The following is a 25831-nucleotide window of genomic DNA, read 5'->3' as shown; positions in this document are numbered from 1 at the left end:
GCAGAAAGCAGAGGCTAGATTGTTGACTGTGGTACTCCACTGAGGAAGCTGCACTGACTTCCAATATGCTAACTGAGCCTTAAGTTAAAGCCTTAAACAATTTGGAACCAGGTGACATAAAGGATTGCCCTGTCTGCACTCCTCAGATGGGGCACTGCTGTGGGTATGGCATGCCCCAGAGAAATGCTTAGTTTATAACTGGATTTTTCATGTTGTAGATCCAGTCTGTCAGGAGCCGGCGTGAGAAGCAGGTCAGCAATAAAAAACACTGGTGTGAGTGAAGTTAACTCTTTATTCAAAGAAACAAAACAGCTCAGCCCTAGTGGTCCCAGCAACCCATCCCAGTAGGTCTTGCCCCAGTGAGGCAGTTGTGAGGACCACTCTCTAAGGCTCCTCTCCCAATTCCTTCCCAAGCAGCTTAAAGCTTTGTCGTCTGTTTTCTCATTGCGCTGCCCTCTTCCTTTCTCTGTGTGTTTTGGGAGACTGGAGGGGAGCAGGTTGCAGCAGGAGGGGGAGACTGGTTGGTCACTGAGAACAGGATGCTGGGCTAGATGAGTTTTTGGATGAGACAGGGCTCTTCTTATGCCATTCTGTTCTTATGGGCCAAAGAACTCACCTACGTTTGCTGGTAGACGCAAGTCGAGGGAGTCTAAGTTTCTCTCACTGTCCCCATTCCCATGTCAGGCTAATGGAAGCTTTCTTAGTGCATCAGAATGTGAAACTGGTGTTCTTTTTGTGGCGGGGATGGAAAGGAGAATCTAGATTCTGCAGCATAAAGAGGTACAGGGGCAGCATCCTTAGGAAGATGTGAGTTTTGCTGGCCAGGTTATAGGCAATTAGTGGGAGTTTAGGTGCATATAGGAAATCCCGTTCGCAGCAATCTTTAGGTGTGTGGGTGAGCATGTGAATGGGAAGACACATCCACAAACGTTGGCAAGTCTCCAGTTCTAACAATGTATTTGAGTGATGCTTTTGACACAATTCCACATGACAGGCTCATAAGCAAACTAGGGAAATCTGAGCTAGGCGGAAATACTGTGATTTACGAAACTGGTTGGAAAGTTACAGCTGAAAAAATAGTTTTTAAAAGAATCCAAATACTGTTTTCATTTTACAGATGTTGAAATGGCGGCTCAAGATATGCAACAGCCTCTCAGCAAGGCTCCAGTCATTCCAGCTCATCAAACGAGTCTTCCTCCTCTTCCCCACGAGCCGAGTGTGTAATGGCCTTCATCCACCGCTGTTTCAGCTCCTCCGTCTCTGCCACCAATGTATAGACCTGCTTGGACTGCACCAGTTGGAAGATGTGACGGGTGTCGCTCTGGGGCATCTCTTTGACTTGGTAGCCCAGCAGGGGGATGGAAGTGTGAGCCTTGACGTCCTGGGATGCAAGTGGGAAGAGAGGGGGGACGAGAGGCTCAAAAGGAAGCAATTCCAGATGTTCCAAACTGACTCCACAACACCAACCCAGAGCTGTTTAACAAGGGGAGTGTTGTCAACGTGAGCTGGTTTTGCAATGTTTAAGGACTAAAACTATTCATGGCATGCAGCTGCATGTATCTTCCCACTAATGTGGTTATTTATTGGTTTTTACCAAAGGCAGCCTCAAGAGGCCGCTGTAATTTAAGCAGAGAAATAGCAGGGGAAGTGGTTGCTTAAGCCTTTCCTCTCTAGCCATTTTTGCACTCAAGGCTTCTCCCATCAGGAACTGCCAGAGGAAGAGCTGGGAGCCTCTGCTCCTGTTTATGGTGGGCCTGTGTACTGAGCACTCAGAACAGCAGCTTGGGATATCTTGGCAATTAAGCACCCTCAAGGGATGGAGAACCAGTGTGGTCCCTCCAGGTGTCGTTGGACTCGCACTCCCATCAGATGCAGCCCGCATGGCCAATGGCCAGGGATGATGGGAGTTGTAGTTTGGCAACATCTGAAAGGCCAAAGGTTAGTCACGCCCATTGTGAACCATCTGAGTTTCCACACAAGAACAAATTCTCAATAAGCCCACACATACCTGGGGTGCAGCGTAAATGTACAGCACAAGAGGGTCATCTCGTGGGATCACAAACCAGCCACGCATGCTCCCCTTTCCGTTCTTATCCAGAAGCTGCAGGAAACTGCACATCAGGCTCTGCCCCGATATTTCTGCAGACTCTTTCTGCCAATTAAACAAAAACACCGCACCATTCCCTTAATGCTCTTTAGCCCAGAGGCTCCTACTGGCTCCTGTGTCTATAGAATGTGATCTACAGAATGGAACACAACAAACAGTTCAGAGACTCAGCTACACAGCTGCAGATAAAACGTTTTAGATGTGGTGTAAAGTGCAATATACAAATGTGACACTAGCTGTGACAGTGAGCTATGCAAAATTCAATGTGTTTTTCAAAACATTTTTTTTTTAGAAAAGCATTTTCACAGTGTTTTATATATGTGTGTAGATTCCACCCTGGTCCTGGATAAAACAGGCAGGGAGAATGACTGTTTTCACTCCTTTCTGGGTCATAATGTAAGGGTGGTACAGTGATTAGAGTGTTGGATTCGGACCTGGGAGATGAGGGTTTGATTCCCCACTTGGCCATGAAGCTCACTGGGTGACCTTGGGCCAGGCACTACCTGTCAGGGCTGGAGTCAGGCGTAGGTCATCAACAAAGCAATAATTCACCCTGGACCAGTGAAGTAAACTCTTTATTCAAGGAAACAACCACAGCTCAGGCCTAGCGGTCTCAGCAACTCTTTCTAGGAGGCCTTGCCCTGATGAAGCACTTGCAAGGACTGAAGGTCCCCACCTTCCCTGTGCCCACTAGGACTCCTCCTCTCCAGGGTCTTTCCCCCACAGTCTCAGGCTGCGTCTGCGCACAACCACCCTCTGCTTTGCCCATTTCGTTTCTCTGAGAGTTCTAGGAGACAAGTGAGAAGGGGAGCTGGTTGCAGCCTGTCTCTACTCTGCCTCTTGGCCACCCTCCCTCCAGCCTATGCTTCAGCACCAGAGTGTGAGCTGCTCTCTGCCATGGCTTCCTCACATTCACTAAATCCTGTCACCTCTCCTGCTGCTGACACCTCCTCCTCCGAGTCTCCCTCTGACCACTAATCCCCTGTCTCTGAGCATTCTTCCTCTGGGGGTTCCCGGGGGGGGGCATTCCTGACTGGTGCCTCCCACCACTCTTCTTCATCCAGGCAGTCCACAACACTTCCTCTCAGCCTAACCTCCCTCACAGGCTTGTTGTGGGGAATAAAGGAGGAGAGGGAGAACTACATAAGCCACACTGAGCTCCAGGGATTAAAAGATGGGCTATAAATGCAATAAATAAATAATACATAGAAAACCTTCAGTGCCTTGTGTCAACATAATAGGGGCTGGAGGTCTAGTCTATTGGTTTTTCAATCTTCAGTACCATGGACAGAGTCCCTCTCACTCCCTTGTCCCCTGTCTTTCAGCTCCACTTCACACCTTTTCTGTGGCAACCAGGTTCCATCGTTATTTCTGGCAGTAAATATGTAGGGCGCAATGAGCAGATGCTTGTAGGGAGCCATTATTTGCCAGGACACTCCAGTACTTCGTCTCATTCCGTTAGGTGTAAGCATCTCCCCCTACTTACTTTACTTGCCTAATGTGAGGAACCTGAATGGACTGAAAGGAAGAAATCCAGCACAGGTGACCAAGCCATGGCTGAAGTGGAGGAAAGGCAGGAAATGGGGCAGGCGATTGACTGAGACAGAGAGGATGGAGACGTCTCAGCTCTGCTTCCTCCTCACCTCCAAGATGCCTTTATGCCTTGCCTGCCGCTCGTTGGGCAACAAATGCCCCGTCAGGAAGATGTAGCACTCCACGCAGACACGTTTGGGCCCGCTCTTGTCGTATTGCAATTCAGCCTTGTACTCGGAGCACCGGCCACACACCACCTGCCTCCAGGAGAGGAACCAAAGCGTTGCTGCAGGGTAGATTCACAGAGGAAACCCCCATTCTTCTTTAAACAAGACCTGAACCAAAGCTGAGCATAGAACTGGAAGAGTTCAGCATCTGTCCCCACCACCACTGGCACCCAGATGTGGCTGGACTAAGCATGGTCGCTCTTGGGATCAGTTCTCTGGACTGGCCCTAAACCAACTTGGAGTCCCAAGGCCCTTCCATGTGGCTGCCCTACCCAAAGGAACTCAGTGTACTCACATAGCCGCAGGCCCGGCAGTGGTGCCTTCTGCGTGTGATCGCATTGAACGGGCCCTTGCAACGCATGCACATGGTCACCAGCTTGTCCCTGATCCACTGAGGAGCCCGCTTGCCCAGCTCATCAAACTGGCAATGCTGGGGGTAAAACAGACCATAAGAACATGAACATATACCCTGGTGGATATGATCAAAGGGCGATCTAGTCCAGCATCCTGTTCTCCCAGTGGCCAACTAGGTTCTATGGGAAGCCTGTAAGTCAATGTCAGCAGGGCTGGCAACAGCATAATGGCAGGGGTGGATCTGCTGTCTGAAGCAAAATACAACCTAATGCACGGGCCGCCCCTGCCACAAGCAGAACCTTAGTGCAACAGTGCTTTCATCAACTTATGATTCCCAGCAACTTGTATTTAGGGGTATATCTCCTCCTACAGTGGATGGTTGGATAGTGTTCTCGAAGCTACCAGCATGAATTTGACCAAACTGCGGGAGGCAGTGGAGGTCAGGGGTGCCTGGCGTGCTGTGGTCCATGGGGTCACGAAGAGTTGGACACAACTAAACAACTAAACAACAACACAGTGGAGGTGGAACAGAGCCATTGTGGCTAGTAGTCATTGATAGGACTTGTCCTCCAGGAATTTGTCTAATCCTCTTTTAAAGCAATCCAGGTTGTGGGAGCGAATTCCACAATTAAGCTATGCACTGTGTGAAGGGGGGTGGAATCAAAGAACCACTGAGATGGACTCTCTGGCAATGAAAGCAATTATGGCTACAGCTCACAGGGTCCAGGACATAGACAAGTATGAAGCCTCTTCCATATTGCTTAGTACCATTGCCAGAGCCTTGTTAGGTACCTCTTTCCTGCACATTCCACTCCTCTGTCTTGTCCTCCAATCATCACACACTTTCCATTTCCCTGTTGCAGATTTCAGAATGTTCACTCATGGCCTTCCTATCAGGCAGGCATGCACTGCTTTTAGCACTGGCTCAAAACTTTTTTATTCCAGCAAGCCTACCTAGGTATGTCATTTTTTACAAAAGTGTTTTAATATTACCCATTTTATCTTACATTTTTCATGTAACTTTATTTATTTATTTGTGCTTTATTTGTATTTTTATTTTTATATATATAAAAAAAGACTGCATAAAGCAAGCTGCTTACAGGTCTTTTGTTCTATTAAGTGATCTATACATTTTGTGATGGGGACATGGGTGGCGCTGTGGGTTAAACTACAGAGCCTAGGACTGGCCGATTGGAAGGTTGGTGGTTCGAATCCCCACGACGGGGTGAGCTCCTGTTGCTCAGTCCCAGCTCCTGCCAACCTAGCAGTTCGAAAGCACATCAAAGTGCAAGTAGATAAATAGGTACCGCTCTGGCGGGAAGGTAAACGGCGTTTCCGTGCACTGGTCTGGTTCGCCAGAAGCGGCTTAGTCATGCTGGCCACATGACCTGGAAGCTGCACGCCGGCTCCCTCGGCCAATAAAGCGAGATGAGCACCGCAACCCCAGAGTCAGCCACGACTGGACCTAATGGTCAGGGGTCCTTTACTTTACTACATTTTGTGAAATAATTAAAATAATAGAGGAAATGCTTTTAGAAGTGAGGTGGAGCCAGGAGGAGGAATAGAGGAGTGGAATGGACCGCCTCAGAGAGTAGTGGACTGTCCTTCACAGAAATTTTTGGATAGCCATCTCCCAGGGATTCTTTAGCTCTGGGTTCCTGCATTGCACAGGGCTGGACAGTTCTATGATTCTATAATTCTATGAGTGAGTACAATCAGGAGGATTACAGTTAAATCTTGCATCTCAGCTTCCGGCCCTTGGATTGCCACCTTGAAGGTCCCACTGCTTTTCTCCTTCTTGTCAATGGCAGACTCAAAGGCCTGGAGAAGAAAAGCAGAAGTTGAAATAAAGCTCTGAGGCTCAAGCTACACATGAAAGGAGTTGAAGCCACATCTGCCCCACACACTTCTGAAATATGGGAATGGGGAGCTGGCAGTCAAGGGGTGCTAAACTCTCCCCCTCCTCCCTATGCCCATATCAAACGTTACATACGTTTTTCCTCCCAGCAAGTTCTTGTAATAATCATTTACGATTTCATTGACTTTGTTAACAAGGGCAAACACTTTGCCTTTCTCACGGGGCAGGACCTTGACACAGGGTAAAGGGTAGAAGCATGGGTTACCTTTATCCAATCATTCATCTCTTCCTGGGACCTGCGTAGAAAGAGAAGTCACCTGTTAGAGAACAGTTGTCCTCATGGTTCTGTGTGAGAATCAGAAAAGACAAAATTCTTATGTCAGTTACCTGGTTTGCAGTTCTAGAGTTCGTTGCTTCCCTGATACAAGGAAAGCATAAGGAAACTGCACATCATTCAGCTCCCGAACCTGCAGGTCCAGATAAGCAAAATAATTAGTACTGATGTGGGTAAAATGTTGCTGCTGCTGTTTCTCTAATGGCTTCCGCTGCTGTCATATTCCATTTATATCCATACTAAATGAGTAGACCCACTGAGATCAATGGACTTCAGTGACTTGGGTCTGCACCTCTCAATTAAGTAACTTGGGATTTCAGTCAGTCTACTCTGAGTAAGGCAAGTGTTGGATATTTTCACACACAAACAGTGAATTTTATTTTTTCATGTTTTGTTCCGTGAGCTGTCCTGGTAATTTTTGGAAGTTGAAGGGGTGGGCTACAAACTTGATTATGTAAATAATCAACAAATCAAAGGAAAGAGAGCAGCAAGCAAACACCTGAACCAATCCACATGCAAAAGTTTGGCAGGGAGGGCAAATGGGGGCAACTCACCTGAAGCATGCAAATATTTTAAAGTCCCAATATAGTCAGATATATGCCATACCCTTCCTCAGGTAGCATTTATAAATATATGGGCCAGATTCAGCTAGCTGTTCCTGCAGGCAAAAGCCCACTCAAAGACTTCTGCTAGCACAAGGGGGCTTTCCTCCCTGCACACACAAACACCCCCAAATTGGCTGAGGGGGGGGGGAGTTTAGGAGAACACCCAGAACAGGGTGCAGGGAGAATAGAAGGAATATTGTTCCTTCCAGCAAGCAGAAATGATTGCACTGAGACTGTGATCTCTTTAGCACCACATTGCATTCCTCCCCTTATCATTTCCCCCCCTACATATGCGTATTGCTCTGCTTGTTATATATTTGTTTTATGTTTCTCCAGATGTCGCCATCCTGTGGAAAAATATGGGGCAGGGCCACCCCCCACCCCATGAGTATAATTAAAGGGAATAACCTGCAATGAAATTCTCTGACCTTCATGCCCTCCACATCAATCCGGCTGTGCACCTGAAATGCTGCGCCCACTTGGATGACTTTTGGCACACAGTACAGCAGCAAGTTATTGAACTGAGAGAGACAAGAGGTGGGGGAGAATAAAGCCTTGGTGGGAGGGGGGCACATCAAGTCTGAACAAAGAAGGGCCAAAAGAAGAGAACGAATGTCAAATGAACCAGTCAATACAATAAGGGTTTGTCTTGGTTAATCTCTCCCTCTGAAGACTAGAGACTTCAGAATATGAACCACTCCAAACAAGAGAAGAAGGAATTGTTGCCACCAATGGGTCAGGAAAGAACCCAGTGCATGTATCACTTAGTGCTATGCCAGCCTTTACATGACCTCCAGATGTTCTGGGCACCAACTTCCATCAGCTAATGAGGTACTTGGCTACTGCGGGGGGGGGGGGGTTGGCATTTATTGCTGGCAGAGTTCTCATTCTCCCTGGTTGATTGAAAATCAGAATACAATTATCATTTGGATTATTCACTTCAGAGGCAGGAGGGCAATAGCCCTGCTCCACTGTTGCCCCCCCCCCCAGCAGATGGTATTCATGAACATATCGCCTCTAAGCCTAGATGTTTCAAATAGCCACCATGACTACAGCTAGTGGCCGCTAAGTAAATTATCCTCCATGAATTTGTCTCATTCCCTTTTCAGCTCATCTGAGCTAACGTCCACCACCACATCTTGAGGCAGCAAATTCCAAAAATTATTTGGGTGAAGAAGTGCTTTCATGCCAATCAGTTTCATTGGCTGACTGTCTTCCTAGGTTCTAGAGGGAGAGAAACTTCCCAATCTATTTTCTCCACACTGCACATAATTTTCAGTGCAATCCAGTGCATGCTTACTCTCAGAAGCAAGTCTCATTGCATCCAGTGAGGTTTACTCCCATGTGGATATGCATAAGGCCACAGCCTTTGTAAGCCTCTGTCACAGTCTCAGTCACCTTTGTCCAAATGAAAAAGTCTCAGGAGTTTTAAGCCTTTCTTTGTAGGGAATCAGATTCAAGGCTCTTATTATTTGCCCTTCCCTATACACTATAAGGGACGCAGGTGGCGCTGTGGGTTAAAGCCTCAGCGCCTAGGGCTTGCCGATCGAAAGGTCGGCGGTTTGAATCCCTGCGGCGGGGTGCGCTCCCGCTGCTCGGTCCCAGCGCCTGCCAACCTAGCAGTTCGAAAGCACCTCCGGGTGCAAGTAGATAAATAGGGACCGCTTACCAGCGGGAAGGTAAACGGCGTTTCCGTGTGCGGCTCTGGCTCTGGCTCTGGCTCTGGCTCTGGCTCTGGCTCTGGCTCTGGCTCTGGCTCTGGCTCTGGCTCTGGCTCTGGCTCTGGCTCTGGCTCTGGCTCTGGCTCTGGCTCTGGCCAGAGCAGCGATGTCACGCTGGCCACGTGACCCGGAAGTGTCTCCGGACAGCGCTGGCCCCTGGCCTCTTAAGTGAGATGGGCGCACAACCCCAGAGTCTGTCAAGACTGGCCCGTACGGGCAGGGGTACCTTTACCTTTACCTTTATACACTATACACGCGGGTGGCGCTGTGGTCTAAACCACTGAGCCTCTTGGGCTTGCCGATCAGAAGGTTGGCGGTTTGAATCCCCATAACGGGGTGAGCTCCCATTGCTCAGTCCCAGCTCCTTCCCACCTAGCAGTTCGAAAGCACGCCATAAGTGCAAGTAGAGAAATAGGTACCGCTCCGGCAGGAAGGTAAACGGCGTTTCCATGCGCTGCTCTGGTTCACCAGAAGCTGCTTAGTCATGCTGGCCACATGACCCGGAAGCTGTATGCCGGCTCCCTCGGCCAATAAAGCAAGATGAGCACCGCAACCCCAGAGTGGTCTGCGACTAGACCTAATGGTCAGGGGTACCTATACCTTTACCTTTATATACTGTAGACATACCTTGCATATCTTTCCAAACTCCTAAATATTTCTTTCTTTCTTTTATCCAAACAGCAGCACAACTTCTCTGAGTTGTGCAAAAGAACACAGATGCCCAACAGCAATGTATTGCTATCTTCCCTTCCCGACATCCCCCAACCTGATTAATCTCTTACCAAGAACAGGTATTTCTCTGTTGTGTTGTTGTGCCGGAATGAGATTTTCTGAATGGGTCCCTCTTTTATCAGCTCATTGGAAGGGTCCACAATGTCATCTTCAAGCCCCAGCCTGTGATACACCTCCCAAAGGTTCTGGAGTCGTTCCTGCAGGACCATCAGTATTAAGATGAACAAGACAGGGACCAAACAGCTCCGTTGCAAAGGTCTCTGGCTGCAAGGAGTCACTCGCATGAGTTCAGTGCACTCACCATTTCTGCAATGGCAGCATTGGAGTGTTTGGCTGCAGTGAAAATCATTTCCAGGGCTTCTGCAAAAACACCAGAGAAACATTTAACTCTCAGGGCTCTCTCACACAACCCATTTGCACACCTGTATTCCTTGCTATGGCAGCACTGGAGGGGCGCTCTGTGAGCCTTGGAGTATTTCCCCTTGTGCCCACAGCCCCCATGATAAAATTACATTGGTGCCATGGACTGGTATTTTAATACGTGCTAAGAATAAATCTAAAGAAGGAGATATGAAGATGGAGCGATCCTGGGTAACCAATAGGTGTGATCAGGTTTTTGAATATTGAATTGAGTCAATTGCATAAATATCACGAGGCCCTTTTGATATATGATGTATGAATTAACTGGATGATTGTTCTCCTTGCTTACATATATAAAGGGGAGGCAAAAGTAATTACATGTATGTACACATACATACATTTAAATTTAATAAAAAATAAAAAAGATATGGGTGAACCAGGATCATATTCAGGAGCGATCCTGGGTAACCAATAAGTATGATCAGGTTTTGAATATTGAATTGAATTGATTGAATATCATCAGCCCCTTTAATATTTGATATTAACTGGATGATTTTTCTTGCTTACATATATAAAGGGAAGGTAAAAGTAATTACATGTATATATGCATACGTACATTTAAATTTAATAAAAAATATACAGGTGAACCAGGATCATACTTAGGAGGTTCAGGGAGTTTTCAAAACAAGGACGTCAGTGACACATTGATGGACTTCTATCTTTGTAGTTCTTAAAGCAACAGAAGTCCAGACCTGAATGGAATGCATGCAGTAAGCTCATTGCCTGATCTGCAACACTTTCCCAAGGTTCTAGCAGTTGCATGGCACTGAGCAGGAGAAGGGAGGCACAAGCCTAGCAGGGGAATTTCAAATCAACCCTGGTATGAAAGCCTTAGAATCACTCAGCTAGCAGGTAAATGTGTGTCACTGCTAAAGGACAGTCTCCTCCAACGAAACAACTCCTCTGTCAACTTTCTCCTTTGCCCACATCACAGAATGGACCAAATGGAGCTCTTACTCTCTGCATCCTCCCTGTCCGGTGCCTCTGGAGGTAGCTTTCGTATGTAATCCTTCAGAAGGAGTTCATATCTAGGAATTCTCTGTACTGGCTCCAGCATATGATGCTGCAAGGTTAAGTTGGCTGAGATCTCCCGTCTCTGCTCAGGATAGTAACAATAGCAGAAAGAGAAAGCAGAAGGCATCATAGACATGAGTATATAAATATTAAACTACAGATACTTGGCTGGCCTCACCACTTCACAAACCAAGATGACCATCTACTGCAACCTTCACCGACACGGTGCTCTCCAAATGTTTTGGACTACACCTCCCATCAGCCCCTGGGATGGCTGAGGCTGATGGGAGTTGTAAGCCAAACATCTGGAGGGCACCAGCTGGGTGAAGGCTTATCTATCATGTCTTGGTGGTGTAACAGATGGAAGAAATTTAATGCTTTGGTTCAAGTCTTTCTACAGCACAGAGATGGAATGTTTGAGATCCTCTGGAAGCAAGAAATTCCCAGCCACTGCAGCAGAAGGAGTCCAGTATCTCAGGAAGAACGTGAGACATGGGACCAACGCAATCTTTTGAGACCTGGGGTACAGGGCTTACCAAGAAGCACAGAAAGAACTACAGAGCCTATTATCCCAGCTGAGAGCAGCTGGCTAAAGATTGGTGTAGAAGACATTAGCCACCAGGCTAGGCAAAATGGGTGAAGAAAGGCTAGTCTGGATGGAGAAGGCAGTGTCCTTCCAGTATTTTCTCAAGGAGAAGAAAATGCCTAAGTTCCATGCTACATATATGCATGTACAGTGGTACCTCGGGTTACATACGCTTCAGGTTACATACGCTTCAGGTTACAGACTCCGCTAACCCAGAAATATTGCTTCAGGTTAAGAACTTTGCTTCAGGATGAGAACAGAAATTGTGCTCTGGCGGCAGCAGCAGGAGGCCCCATTAGCTTCAGGTTAAGAACAGTTTCAAGTTAAGTACGGACCTCCGGAACGAATTAAGTACTTAACCCAAGGTACCACTGTACACAGTTATGGTGTGGGTAGCCTCCCTGATAGAAGCTACCCTGAGTTTTAAAAAAGGTTACTGTGCAATAAGCTCTGAGACCCTTTCTACAAGACCAAGTTCAAGGTGTTACTTTTAGTATTAACAGCTTGAGACCAGTTTACATGGAAGATCATCTGACTCCATATATACCCTCTTGACTGCTCCAGTCTGCAGAACTGGCACTACTACAGGTATCACATAATACTCATTCTGCATTTGTAAGGAATTAATCTTTTAGAAGCCACACCTCCAAACTCCCTGCCTATTGACATCAGGTAAGTGCCTTCACTGTTCTTGTCAGAGCCTGCTAAAAACATTTTTCTTATATGTATATGCTTAATAAAAATTTAAAATAAAATAATAAAAATAAAAAATAAAAACATTTTTGTTCAGGGGAGCCTTCCCAGATATGTAGAATTTTGACATTCATTTTTATCAGGGTTTCTTTATGGCTTAGCATTGATTTTAATTATGTTTTGAAGGTTTCAAATTGTTTTTAAATTGAGAATGACGTTTCATTATTTTTGTAAACCACTTCAATGTGTTCCCCCACCCCAAACAAGCAATATAAACATTTTATGAAATAATAACAAAATAATTTTCACCTGAATGCTTGAGATGAGTTCCTGGAATGGCAAGGATTTTTCAGACCACGTGGTGATCAGCTCGACTGCCTTGTCAAAGTTCTTCACGTATTCGCTATACATCTTCAGGAAAGGGGCTACCTTCTGGATGATGTCTCCAATCCTGGGATTGGAATTCCTGCAGGCAGAAGCCAAGAGAACAGGTGTACTATTGGCATCTCTGGAAAGGCAGCCAAAACGGTCCAGGGAAGATGCTTTGGGAAATGCCTGCCTGCCTCTATCCCTGGTCTCGATTGCAATGCCCAAGTATCGCTGGCACTGGTTTGTGACATCTGCAGGAGTCCCTGCTGGATGCTGCCCAGCTTCTACACAGTTTTAACAGTACATCACAGCACAAACAATCCTGGCTGTCTCTGTTTATTAACATCTTCAGTAAAAAAGAAAAAAGCTAGGAAGTGAAATGATTGTCCTCATATGTCCTCCCATCACAGGAAGACAAACAGATACATGTGAGAAGTACTGCTGATTTAGTTCTTATTTATCTAAGATATTTCTGCATTGCCCTTCATCATATAATTGCAAGTCTTTGTTCTACAAAGGCAAATGTTTGCCAAAGTGCCCTCTGCAGACAAAGGAAGTATGTAATACAAAGATATCTATTGTTTCACACCAAGATTAGTCCTTTGTCAGATGGCACAACCTATAATAGAGATCTGTTTCATGGTGGGACAAAGAATCAAGGTTTTAACTCAAAATGACCCTTCCACACACCTCTTGTACGGTATCTTTTCAGATTCTAGACTTCAAATAATACAACAGTTGGTTTCAGTTGCGTAAACCTTCACCCCACCCCTCTCACTTCCCTTTCCAGGAATGCAATGGGGAAAGGGGTATGGCTGCCATAACTCACCAGTTTTCCATACGTTTCTGCAGCTCTGGCAAGAAAAACTGAGCATGGAACTGGTAAATGGATGAGATGTTGGAGAATATCATTTTCACCACCTCTTCTGGGAATGTTCTTCCACTCCTGGCTTCCTTCAGCAGCTCTGAGAAAAACACCTGGAACCCAGGGATGGACAAAGCTGTCAGTTTTGGGTTTTCTCAGTTGCTCGTTTTTCCAGCCTTAAGTTCAGTCATCTACATTTCTGCATCAGCTTATGATTTATTCATTTATTTTGCAAATTCGCCAGCTTTTTCATGCACTTTTACTTTAACATGCACAATTTTTCAAAGTGAACTTTCCCTTCACCTGTCCCTCTAGAGCAGAGGTTCCCAAACTTATTTGGTTTACCACCCCCATTTCAGAAAACAAAAACACCATTACCTAGCATGCCCCTGTCAAGTTAACTACAGGCAATCCTCATTTTGCACTGGGGTTACATTCTGGACCCCCTGCATGCATCAGCGTGTAAAGCAGTCTGCCTAGCCCCCATTCCACCCTTTCAGTGATGTTTTAGGGATACTTCCGGATTCGGTGACGACCGGTGCGTGCATGTGCAATCATGTGTCAATCCGAAGCACATAAATCTGTTGTCGCCTGCAACAAACCAACCTGATCCAGAAGATGAAGGCGGCTGACATAGGCCTGCTCTGTTTGCAGGAGCTCCAATGCTATTTTTTTCTCTTCTGGCTCCTGTGTGTATAAAGAGAAACTGTTTGATCATGGGGAGCATTAAGCATGAGCCCAGTGGAGTAGATCCTGCTCTCCTGTCAGTGGGGGCACTGCAGATTAGTAGGGCTGGGTTCTCTAACTAAGGCTGTGTTTGTGTGTGTACACAATTATGCATATTCATAGGAACATAGAAAGCTGCCTCATACAGGGTCCTGCCATTGGTCTATCTAGGTCAGTATTGTTTACAGTGACAGCCAGTGGCTCTCCAGGATGTGAGATAAGGGACATTTTCAGTCCGATCTGAAAATGCCAAGGACCGAAACTGGGACCTTCTGCATGCGCAGCAAGTCCTTTATCACTGAGTGATGGTCCTGTTTGTTTGTTTTATTTGTTCATCTTTAGGTTTTACTGATTTTTCCCCCTCATTTTTCATGAGATGAGTCAAGATTTCCTCTTTCTTTCTTTCTTTCTTTCTTTCTTTCTTTCTTTCTCTTTCTTTCTCTCTTTCTTTCTTTCTTTTGGAAGCTATTTTTCTGTATCAGAAAACCTCTCATTACCGCTTTACTCGCGTCCCATGCTATATCCAGCCCATACTATATCCAGTTTAAAATTTACAGCATGTACCACCTTAAAAGAGAATATAATGATAATGATGTACCAATGGTACTTAACACCTGTTACATTGGCAAAAATGTATAGGATGAGCTGTAAAGTATGCTGGAAATGTAAAGAGAAGGACGGAGATTTTTACCACATGTGATGGACATGTGAGAAAATAAAACTATTCTGGGAATTGATTTATAACAAATTGAAAAAGATGTTCAAATATACTTTCCCAAAAAAGCCGGAAGCTTTTTTGCTAGGCTTGATGGGAGAGAAAATAGAAAAAGCAGACCAAAGGTTATTTATGTACGCTACAACTGCTGCTAGAACTTTGTGAGCCCAAAAATGGAAAGTACAGGAATTACCAACAGTGGAGGAGTAGCAGATGAGAATGGTGGATTATGCGGAACTAGCAAAACTGACCTGCAGGATCCGTAACCAGGAGGAAACAAAATTCCAAAGAGATTGGAGTAAATTTATGGATTATATAAATAATAACTGTAGAAACCTGAAGACTGAAATAAATCTGACGACGTGGACAGGATAAAACAAGAAACAGCGGAAAGGAGACTGAAATAAGGGAGGGAAGTCAGTGCTCGGCAGAGTGTTGGGTAAGGAAGTGGGTAGATGATTGTTGAATATTACTGTATTTTGTTTGTTCGAAATGAAAAACCAATAAAAAGCATTAAAAAAGAAAAACAGGTGCAGGAGGAGGGAAAGATAAGTCAGGCAGGTGTAGAGTCGAGGGTGTGCCCACCCCCAGGGGTGGAGGTGTCTTCGGCCTCCTCAATATCTGCTGGCAGGGGGCAGAGACCCCTCAATATTGAGAGGGCAGAGGAGGCCAGCATGGTTCAGTGGCTAGCTCCTCCTGAGCTTAAGAGAGGAATTGTGCCATGCTGGGCTCTGAGATCAGCCTTCTCCTGACGATGTGATATCATGCATGCACCACATTCATGACGTCTCACACACACGATGCACGATGCCCCCCTCCCCAATCTTGGGCACAATACAGCACCTCTGGCTGCCACACCTCCTCCTCCTGCCCCCACCTCTCGTGCTCCACTCTCTCCCAGGACCAGAAGAGGACTGGAGCAGAAGGAGCAGAAAATGGTTTTGCGTAGACGAAGTCTGCACCTGCTTGGGGAGATGCATCAGCTTTGGTTGTGGGTGGGGCCTCTCTGTTGCTGCAACTGCCTCGTTGGGCGCACACCTAGGAACAGCGGAGAGGGGTTGGGCTGATAGACATGCCATTTCCTAAGTCTACTTTTGATAATAAAGAGATAATTCCTCACTCTAGACATTCCTTGCCTGACAGCACCAGTTGCCCAGAACATTGGCCCTACTCTACGTGATCTGTAACAACAACAACAACAATAGTAATCTGGTAGTTAATGACCTGGTTTCCGCTGCTGCTGGAGTCTGTCCTGAGGCTTGCCTGGAAGTCTGCATCTTGTGGAATCCTCCAGTTGCCTGCACTGATCTTGCCATGGAAAGAGCTGAGACACTTGACTGTGAGCCCTCTGGGAGCCTCTCGTGGCTCCATCGCTGATTCTGCACAGCAGGGTATTTGGCTGTGCTGTACAGGCATTTGCTTAGCTTCGCTCATAGCTCTTCTGCTAGTCGCAGGTGGAAGCAGGTAGGACACCATGAGATTCGGTGCTCTCAAGCAGAGCCCAGACTGAGGAAGGATCTGCTCCTTGCTGGGACTCGGGCAAGCTCTAGCCACAGAAAAGACAAGCAGTTTTAGAATGACATTATTCAGCCCACTTCTGCAAAACACAGTGCACAGCCAAGCAGTCTGTATGGTGAGATCCAAAGCAAAAGCAAAACATTCAGAGGCAACATGGGGACCAAACCATCAATATTTGCACCTCTCTGAGTTTTACAGTGCTGTTCTCCAGCCTTGTAATGGAAGCATCCACTAAGGTGCAGGAAATGTTCATGTCACTGAACATAACATTCAAAATCACACTATAGTAGGAGAAATGTAAATACCGTATTAGGGGAAATACACTGTGTTAAAATGTACGTGGGAGGCAAAATTGCCTTTCAAAAAGGAGAAATTAACACTGAAATGCTGGTGAGTTCTCATGCGGACTTTTTTGTCAAATCGTGGGGAACTGAACTTTAGTTTGGAAAAATGAGAAACTGAAACAAACTAGGATTGACAGTTTTACCCACATCTAAATACAGGCAGCTGTATCGTGACTGCCTATTTCCTCCTTCCCATCTAACCAGTAGCTGGGGGTGGGGGGGGGGTTAATTTACATCCAGAAAACAGAACTAAAATAAAAGATTAAGCAAAAAACAACAACAACCAGGAGATCAGATCTCTAGCCTCCTACATCCACATCATGATTTGTTTGGGCCTTTGGGAACAGGGACTTCTGCGACAGCAACAGAAGCTCTCCATCCTTAGTTACACAACAGCATAAGCAACTGTAGCTGAATAACTAAGATTGCAAGTCACCCAATCTAAGAAATTAATCGTATACGTTTGAGTTGATTCATTGATTAATGCACTGATTGCAAACATTTTAAATGCTGTCTTTGGGGTGGTTTTTGGGTTTTTTTGGATAATGCATGCATGTGTCACAGCAGGCATCAACTTAGAAGAGGCATACTATCATACCTGAGAGAAAAGGAGAAGTGCTTGCTATTTGCAGAGTTTTTCTTTCTTAAATAATGGGTGAGATCTGCCTACCAGTGGAACAGACTTCTTCTTGTGCAAACAGGCCATTCCTTTCCTCTCCTTCTCCTGCAGCTGACATGCACTCACAAAATTTGCTTCAGATGGTTGGGAAATGCATCAGAACAGATTTTTAGGGCAGCAAGCTGCAGGCAGGAGGTCAGGAAGAGGACATCCCACAACATAAGCAGAAGTCCATCCATGTGACATTGGATTTCATCATTTATTTTCAAAAATCTGCACCCAGTTAATCTAGGGCTTTTTTTTTTTTTTGTACCTACAAAAATCTTTAACAGTGCAACCCTACACCAGAAAGTAAGTCCTGTTGAATTCACCTTCCCAAGTAAGTGGGTAATAGGACTGCAGCCTAAATCACTAATCAGTTGATAAACATTGCAACCCTGCAAATAACACAATAGGCATGGATGCATAATGGATACACAAAGGCTTTGCATCCATTGTATGAAGACCATCATGCCTACATATGTGAGCAGTGTACCACTGGACGCCAATTCATTGGTCCATGAGAAGCTAAAAAAACCAAACAGTTTGCCTGTCTTCTCTTTCATAGAACGGCTTGTGCCTCTTGTAGACCAAAACATCATATGAAAGCTATGTACCTGCACATTAAGGGTCATGATGTAGTGCTTAGAACTGTGTTTCTCAAACATGGGTCTCCAGCTGTTGTTGGACTACAACTCCCATCACCCCGACCACTGGTCCTACTGGCTAGGGATGATGGGAGTTGTAGTCCAGCAACAGCTGGAAACCCAAACTTTGGAAACACCAGGAGTGTTGGACAGGGACTTGGGAGCCCAGGGTTCAAACCTCCACACAGCCATGAAGCTCACTGGGTGACTTTGGGCCAGTCACTGCCTCTCCACCTAACCTACCTCACAGGGTTGTTGTGTGGAGTAAATGAAGAGGGAGAGAACCACGCATGCCACCCGAAGCTCCTTGGAGAAAAAGTTGGGATATAAATCAAATAAATAAATAATCCCGAGAACTGTAATTTACCCCTCACAGAGCTATTTTCCAAGGCCCTTAAAAACTACAATTCCCAGGATTCTTGCAGTGGGGAGGGGATGTGCTTTAAAATGTATGATACACAAGCCCTAGAGCAGGACTGAGGAAGTCTCTTTCGCATTTACATTGAGAGTAGCTACTGAAGGCTACATCCTTTTTTCTCTTCCACAATCAGCCGTCATAACCATCCTTAAGCTTCCTCATGTATCCAAAAGTCAGCTTTTATTTCCTCTTCCGAAGCAACGTTTTGCCTTTCCAAAACAAGCCACAGCTCAATATTAACCAGAGGCAGCAGTCTTGCAAAAGGGACAACCCCCTCTGAGCTGATGTAGGGAATGGGCAAGTTAAGGGAAGGAGCTGGTAGAGTGTTTGCATGTTCCCCACCCAGAGACCACAGCGCATGTCGTGGGGCCAGAGAAGAAGGCAGATTCTGCCCGCTGCCCTCACCCTCCTGCCATCACACATTCAGCAGAAAGCCTGAAATGAGCCTTTGCAGGGCTATGGCGCTGTTGCACGGTGGGAACTCTGCACCATTAGGGTGGCAGCTTGACTGAAGAGCCTACGTGCCTTTACAGCTGTCATTGCACAGAGGCGCTTTTCGGAATTTTTCCCCTGAATGTGGAAGGTCAGGGAGTGAGGCCAATGGGCAAAAGCCACCCTTCCCTCTGCACATCCCATAGAAGTGTGGAGAAGATCTGAAAAGGGCGATAGTTGCCAGGAGATGACAACAGTGCTAAAAGCAGATACACTGCGGGTGTAATATATTATGGCGATTTAATTTCAGGATGTATACTCAAGAATATGGATCCAAGAGATTTTAGAGGCACTTCTCAAGGCAAGATGCCTGGCAACCTAGAGTGGTTGCTGACGGAGAAGTATGTGTGCTTGAATATAAAAGAAGCATAGGTACATATTAAATAACTGAGGGAATAAGCTCCTCTTTTCTAGTCTACTGTCTATGGAAATATGGGCTTCTTTAAGGTGTAAGCTTCCTTCAGTTTCCCCTTGATAGCTCAGTTGATGGAGCATGAGGTACTTAATTTGAGGGTGACATTGGGCAAAAGTTTCCTACACTGCAAGGGGTTGGACTAGATCACTCCTGAGGTCCCTTCTAACACTCCAATTCTGTGATTCACTTGTGACTGAATGAAGTTTGTGCTTGGGAGGTTTTTTACACTTTGAAGAAAATATCACAGTAATATCACACACATACGGTACATTAAAAAAGGTAGTCCTCTTCCAACTGGCATATTCCAATTTGCTTAGGGCCTATAAATACACCACAGGAATTGTTAAGTTGTGAGTGAACATATCAGACGACACAGCGATTCTTTAACAGCTCTTTTTTATTCACAGGCCAGAACAACACTGAACTGAAGGGTTCAGCCAGCCTGCTTATATAGAGCTCCACTACAACGCAACAGTAACCACTTTCTGTAACTATCCAATCACTGAACATCACTTTCAATTCCTTATTTGCATATGTGGACCTGAGTGAAAACTATCTACAGTATCCCCCTGCTGGCCCAGGGTGAGAACTTCAGTACATAACAGGAATCTTCCCTCTCCCCGCCGCCATCAGCACCTTGTCTCAGAGAAACTTCTCCTGTTGTTCAGTTTACCTTGGAAGAAAGAGGCTCCCAGGCAAATGCAGCTCTGGAGCATTTGACCATTTCGTCTTGGGAGTTTCAAGGGTTCTACTTTACAAATTCAGCCCTTAAGAGTTCCACCAGGTCAAGCGCTTAGAAAATGAAGGTGACAGTCAAAGTGTAGGGTGGGAAGCCAAAGAACTGGAAGCAAGAGAGGCAGTGGGTATGTCACGTCCAAGAAAGCAGAGAAGCCTGCTGGAAGCGCCAAAGCCATTTCTATCCCTGAACCTTTCCATGCAATCAAGACCATCCACAAACAATTCTGCTTCTGTTCCAGCTTTTGACTGCTCCTTTGTGAGACACAGATTGAGAGGGAGAATATAGTCTCCTCGCTCTGCGTATACTAAGAAACAGGAACAGCAACTTCACAGTGTGCTAAGGAATCACAGTAACAAACACAGTGAAGTATAATTTCCCCTGTTTCATTTGACACATGAAGAGAGGGAGACATGGAAGGAAGCACTGCACTGAGATCAGGCAACAAAACAGTGGCAGGAGAGCAGGGCTGCCCTTTTGCCAAGTCAGGCCATTGGTCCATTTAGCTCAGTGTTGCTGACACTGACTGGAAGCCGCTCTCCAGGGTTTCAGGCAGGAGTTCTTCCCAGCCCTACCTGAAGATGCCAAGGACTGAACCTGGAATCTCTGCAAGCAAAGCATATGCCATACCACTGAGCTTCCCCAGGCCTTCCCACTTCCTACAACTGTAAGCTATGTGAAGATGGAAAGGAGGCTCAGCGAAGTCAGGGTGTGACTCCCATCAACTCTCAGGACTATTTCACAAGGGGCATTCACATATGCTTTTGTTTTGTAGTCCTTTGCATGGTGTGTGTGTTTTCTCATATCTGCATGATGAAATCATGCCAGTTTGCAATGTAACTCTGATGCAGAGGTATAATAGAAAAGAAGGATGCCAACTTAAAAAAGAAATTGCAAAGCCACATCTGGACTTAGGATGCCGCAAAAAGACAACCAGATGGCAGTCTTCATAAAATCCAAATCCATTAAAATATAAATCAGGCTGATATCTTTTCATCTGACAAATAGCGCAGAGTCCAGCCACCGGATTTATCAGCAGGAGAAGGGATGCGGCGTTTCAAGGGTTTACGTGGAAATCCCTTCCTTCTCTGAGCCATTGCAGAGTGCCAGGGCTCTTGAGAGTGATGGGGTCAAATCCCCCTGCAGTTTTCTGTTGGTTCTTAATTTGTTTTGGTTTCACTAGAAAATGCCCCTTCTTCATTTTGTACAAACCTGTGCTCCGATTTCCCTATTTAGCACTGAAATCTCATGTTAGCAACAGATGAATGTATAGCGGAACTGTCAGAGTGCAGAAAAACTTGGCACATGGGGGGTGCTTTTTTTGGATTAGGCTACCCCACTGGATGCCCAGCAAACAGCTGCGGCCAAAAATGTGCACCCATTTAATCAGTAGATCGGAGTTATCTACAGTGAGACATGCAATGGTTACTGTGTAATATGTTCTGCATGCAGCTGCCTTTGAAGGGCCTCTGGAAACTTCAGGTTGGTGCAGAATGCAGGAGCAAAGGTGCTCCCAGAAACACTGGTGTGGGAACATATTACTCCCCTTTCGGAATAGCTGTGCTGGTTGCCAATACATGTCCAGGTTAAATCTGAAGTTCTGCTTGTCACGTCTGAAACCCTCCATGGCTTGAGCCCAGGGTACCTTCACCCACAACATCCTGCGCAGACAAGCTCATAGAATTCCATTTAGGTGAGTGTCTGAGCTGGCAAAGAAGACAGGGAGCACTGAGGTTTCCTGGCAGAGTAAATGGCTTTGCTCACTCTGTGGCCAGCACTGAAGCAGATTGGGCTACGGGAGAGCACTCCTCCACAGCTTACAGTAAACTTGTATTACTTATGAGAAAATAAAGAGTAACACCCACCCACATTGATTTCTGCTTCTTACGGGCAAAGCTTCCACACTTCAGCAATGTGTCAGAATTATGCATGGATTGCAACACTATCTAGAACGGTTTAAATGACCTTTTAATACAGGGATGGGGAACCTGTTGCCCTCCAGATATTGTTGGATTCAGTCATCCCCAGCCAGCATGCCCAATGGTCAGAGACGATGGGTGAGGGGGAAACATAAGAATAGAATAAGAGACTGTTGGATCAGGCCAATAGCCCACCTAGTTCAGCATCCTGATCTCACAAATGTAGCCAAACAGGCTAGCCACCCCATTATTTATTTATTATTATTAATTAGGAATATTTTTTAAACAGCTAAGCATAACAACAACGGCGTAGTAGTAGTATACAGCAATGAAAATGAAACAGCTAAAACAGATTTTAAAAATAAGAATAAGAAAAAGATGCTGCTCCACCAGTAAACGGATCCTGCTGGGACAGCCTGTTAAAACTAAAAAAGTATTTAGCGTCTGACACAATACTGCTTTTTACCCTGAAGTCCACAAAGTCTGAATTTTCTTCTTAGCCCTAGATTGTCTCTGTGGGACACGGCAAAGGCAAAGCTGCTTGTATGACTGCAAATTCCTCATTACACTTCCCAGTATGGTGTGTGGCTGTAGACCACATTCCCAGGTGACAATTTGGATTGGCACTGATGTCTCTGGGAGTGACTCTGAATGAGATTTGCAGTGTCCATGACTCAGGCACATTCTCTGCCAGAGGCAGGAATCAGGGGAATTTAGCAATTTGGTTGCCAAAGGATTATCAGAATTAAATAAACAGCAAAATCATAGGGTTGGTTTTTTTTTACCATGCTACTTGAAACGGTCCTTACACCATTTCTGCTCTTTAAAAAACTGATTTTCTTGTAACATCTCCAGGGGTGCGGGAGAGAGAGAGAAGATTTATTGTACCTGAGTTTCTCAAACGCATCCACCAGGTTAACCACAGAAGTGGCTGTATAGCTCTGCTCCTCCATCGTACTGAGACCTGTCAGTCTGAAACTGGACTTGCCGTTCTGAAGTAACGGTCAAAGCAGAACCCACACCGAGGATGCACTGTGATTTTTTCACAGCTCAGTCTTTCTGTTGCTTGTGGTATTTCTGAATAATTTCTTTTGAACCACTGGACAGAATATTCAAATTACTGAACACTTTGCAAGCAAACTGGTGCCTTCAGTGGTATGTAGGGGGGAAACCCTTCTGGTTTACCATAAATAGAAAAAAAATATGAGGAAGTACTGAAAAGCAGAACACTGGCAGAAAATGAGCAAGATTTACAAGGGTATGCAAGGAATGTAAGCTTCTTATTAAGTATATGATTTTATTTTTTAAGGAAATGTATCGGAAGTGGTCTTTTCATTTAATTCTGGCTCTGACTTGACTCTTGTTTCAGTCATGCACTGTATCTAATATTTTCTGCTGCAATACAACTTTAACTTGCTGTTCCCACCTCTCACCATCAGCAATGCAAGAAAGAAAGAAATTACAATTATTTGTGACAGAATAACTAATTACATATGTAGAATGTAAGATTTTCAGGATTTTGCTGCTTATCTCTTGTAGTCCAAAACATTTGAGGAAGGCTGTTCTAGTCTAGAAAGTATTTTCACAGTATCCTGTGCTTGACAAATTTGAACGCCAGGGGGCTCCGTACAGCTACTCCAGCATGTGCAATATTAGGCAATTCCAAGCTATAGACAATACTGTACATATATAAATTGGCAATTCAATTGCCTACTCTACAGATAGAACTTCCTAGTTACGTCTGACACCACTGGGAGAGGAATTCTCAGAGGACTAAAAGTAGCAACTGCTCAGAGGAGACAACTGGAAAATTCAGGAATATTAGTTTTACTTAACACACTAGAGAAGACAGGTTTTCATACTCCTTCTCACTCAGATCTTCCTATGTGAGGAAAACTTGAGATTTTTATTTTTTATTTTAATCTAAAAAAGTGCTCTGCCAATGTTTTTTGCACCAGGACAGGAAGGGAGAAGTAAACGGTCAAATATTATTTCCCCTATATTGCGGCTATAAGAAGGCATGCTGAGGTAGATAATAGTTTACAACAATCCTGCAATGTAGACCAGTATCACATCCATTTCTGCAGACTGAAGCAGAGTGGCAACTCTTGCATATCCAGTTAGCAATCAGTAGGAATGAGATGGAGTTAGGTGGCAAGTGATCTCCAAGTTCCCTGCAATTTAGCCCCACACATTCTCCCCATATTGCAGGTTGCCATAAACCACTGTTTATTATCATGGGCGTGGCCAGGATTTTTGTTAGGGAGAAGGCTTTCGTTGGGAGGGGGAAAGAACCTCAAATTTGTATTGATTTATATTGGTTGGGGGAGGGGGAAAGCTGCCCCCACCCATGTTTATTATGATCTCCAAATGAGGGTGAGATGTATAAATACTGGCTTAACAGCAATTCCATTAAAAAGATTTTAAGAAACTGTCCTGTTTTCAGGCTTTACTGATGAAATAAATACAGCTGCTAGTACAAATTTGTGGTACAAGCACACTTGGAAGACTATAAATTTCTGGTCAGCACACCTTACGAGGGACACTGAAGAGCTTGAAAAGGTTCAGAAGAGTAGTATGTTTCTGAATATCAATTGCTGGAAACTGGAGGAAGAGCGCTCAGATCCCACTTCCAGGCCTCCCATGTGCATCTGGTTGGCCACAGTGAAAACAGGATACTGCACTAGATGGGCCATTCGCCTGATCCAGCAGGGCTCTTCTTCGGTAGGGCTGTGTTGTTGACACATGAGCATAGCAAATCTGCGCCCCACAACACCACACCACCCCGGCCACTGTGTCTGCACGGTCCTGACTCCACCACCACCCTGTCCCAACCCCACCATGATCCAGATGAGCTTCTGCAATGTTGATGCTAGGAGGGTGGCTCTGCCACCCCAGGTGGGCTGCTACCGAGAAGCAGTAGGTCTCTCTCACTTGGTACAGCGTGAGACTCTTAATCTCAGTATTGTGGGTTTGAGCCCCATGTTGGGCAAAAGATTCCAGAAATGCAAGGGGTTGGACGAGATGACCTTCATGGTCCCTTCCAATTCTAGGATTCTATGAATGCCAGTTGGTAGGAATCACAAGTGAGGAGGGTTGTGTGCTCAGGGGGTCCTATCTGTGGGCTTCTCATCGCCATCTGGTTGGTTTGTTGTGAGGAGAAGATGCTAGATGAGACGGGTCTTTGGACAGCTCTTCTTCGGATTCCGGTGCAAGAATTCACACACACCAAAAGCTGTCAAGAGGCAGAGACGGCCAGTGGAGCAGTTGCACAGGAGCTCACTATGCAAGATGGACGGACTCGGACTCACCACGCAAGCTTTGCGTGTCTGCAGCTGCAATCCTAATGCCCACTTGCACGAACTCAGCATGACTTACAACCTGAGTAGAAATGCGGACGATTCTACTGTCGACCAACCGAAAGCATCCCACGACTGTGTTAAAACAAAGACAGACATGGGGTGCGTGCGTGGCTATGCTCTCCTTCACCAAAAACGGTCTCTTCCAACCACCCAGTCGAATGCAAGACGGCGCTTCGGCTCTTTCCACACAGACCCGCCGAGATTTTTACCTCTCGAGGAGCGTAAAATGGAGATTGTCAAACCAAAAGGCTGGGCGTCAACTCTTTGCTACCTCTATGTTGTTTATCGCCCTAAACAGCTTTAAATGGTTCCGCCCCCTTAATAAGCTGGGGGCTCCTGTCGCCCAAGGGCGCCCGTGGACTTGTTTCCACTAGGTATTTGCCAGAAGCTTCCAACGACAGCCTTCAACTCTCCCCTCTGCATAACAATGGTATCGTCCAATGGTTACAGAGATAGGGAAATG

General features: G+C 45.6%; 1 protein-coding gene across 2 annotated transcripts; it reads right to left on the bottom strand.

The window, feature by feature from the left end:
• Positions 1–272: 272 nt before the first annotated feature.
• FGD2 (FYVE, RhoGEF and PH domain containing 2) lies at positions 273–25773 on the bottom strand. 2 transcript variants are annotated; one of them, XM_079980605.1, is made up of 16 exons: positions 22895–25773; positions 16084–16405; positions 14025–14105; positions 13383–13531; positions 12494–12650; positions 10849–10987; positions 9773–9831; positions 9522–9668; positions 7447–7539; positions 6467–6546; positions 6345–6375; positions 5950–6042; positions 4163–4297; positions 3751–3897; positions 2009–2152; positions 273–1381 (listed from the first exon to the last, which is right to left on the bottom strand). In XM_079980605.1, exons 1-16 carry the CDS (start codon positions 22957–22959, stop codon positions 1169–1171), a joined length of 2055 nt encoding a protein of 684 aa, XP_079836731.1. In that variant the 5' UTR covers positions 22960–25773; the 3' UTR covers positions 273–1168. The 2 variants fall into 2 exon arrangements, with proteins under 2 accessions (XP_079836731.1, XP_079836732.1); XM_079980606.1 differs by lacking the exon at positions 22895–25773 and adding an exon at positions 17320–17487.
• Between the last annotated feature and the right edge of the window lie 58 nt (positions 25774–25831).

The sequence above is a fragment of the Podarcis cretensis genome (assembly GCF_951804945.1).
Source record: "Podarcis cretensis genome assembly, chromosome: 6".
NCBI classification, from domain to species: Eukaryota; Metazoa; Chordata; class Lepidosauria; order Squamata; family Lacertidae; genus Podarcis; species Podarcis cretensis.
This window is presented reverse-complemented; position numbering and strand designations above follow the sequence as displayed.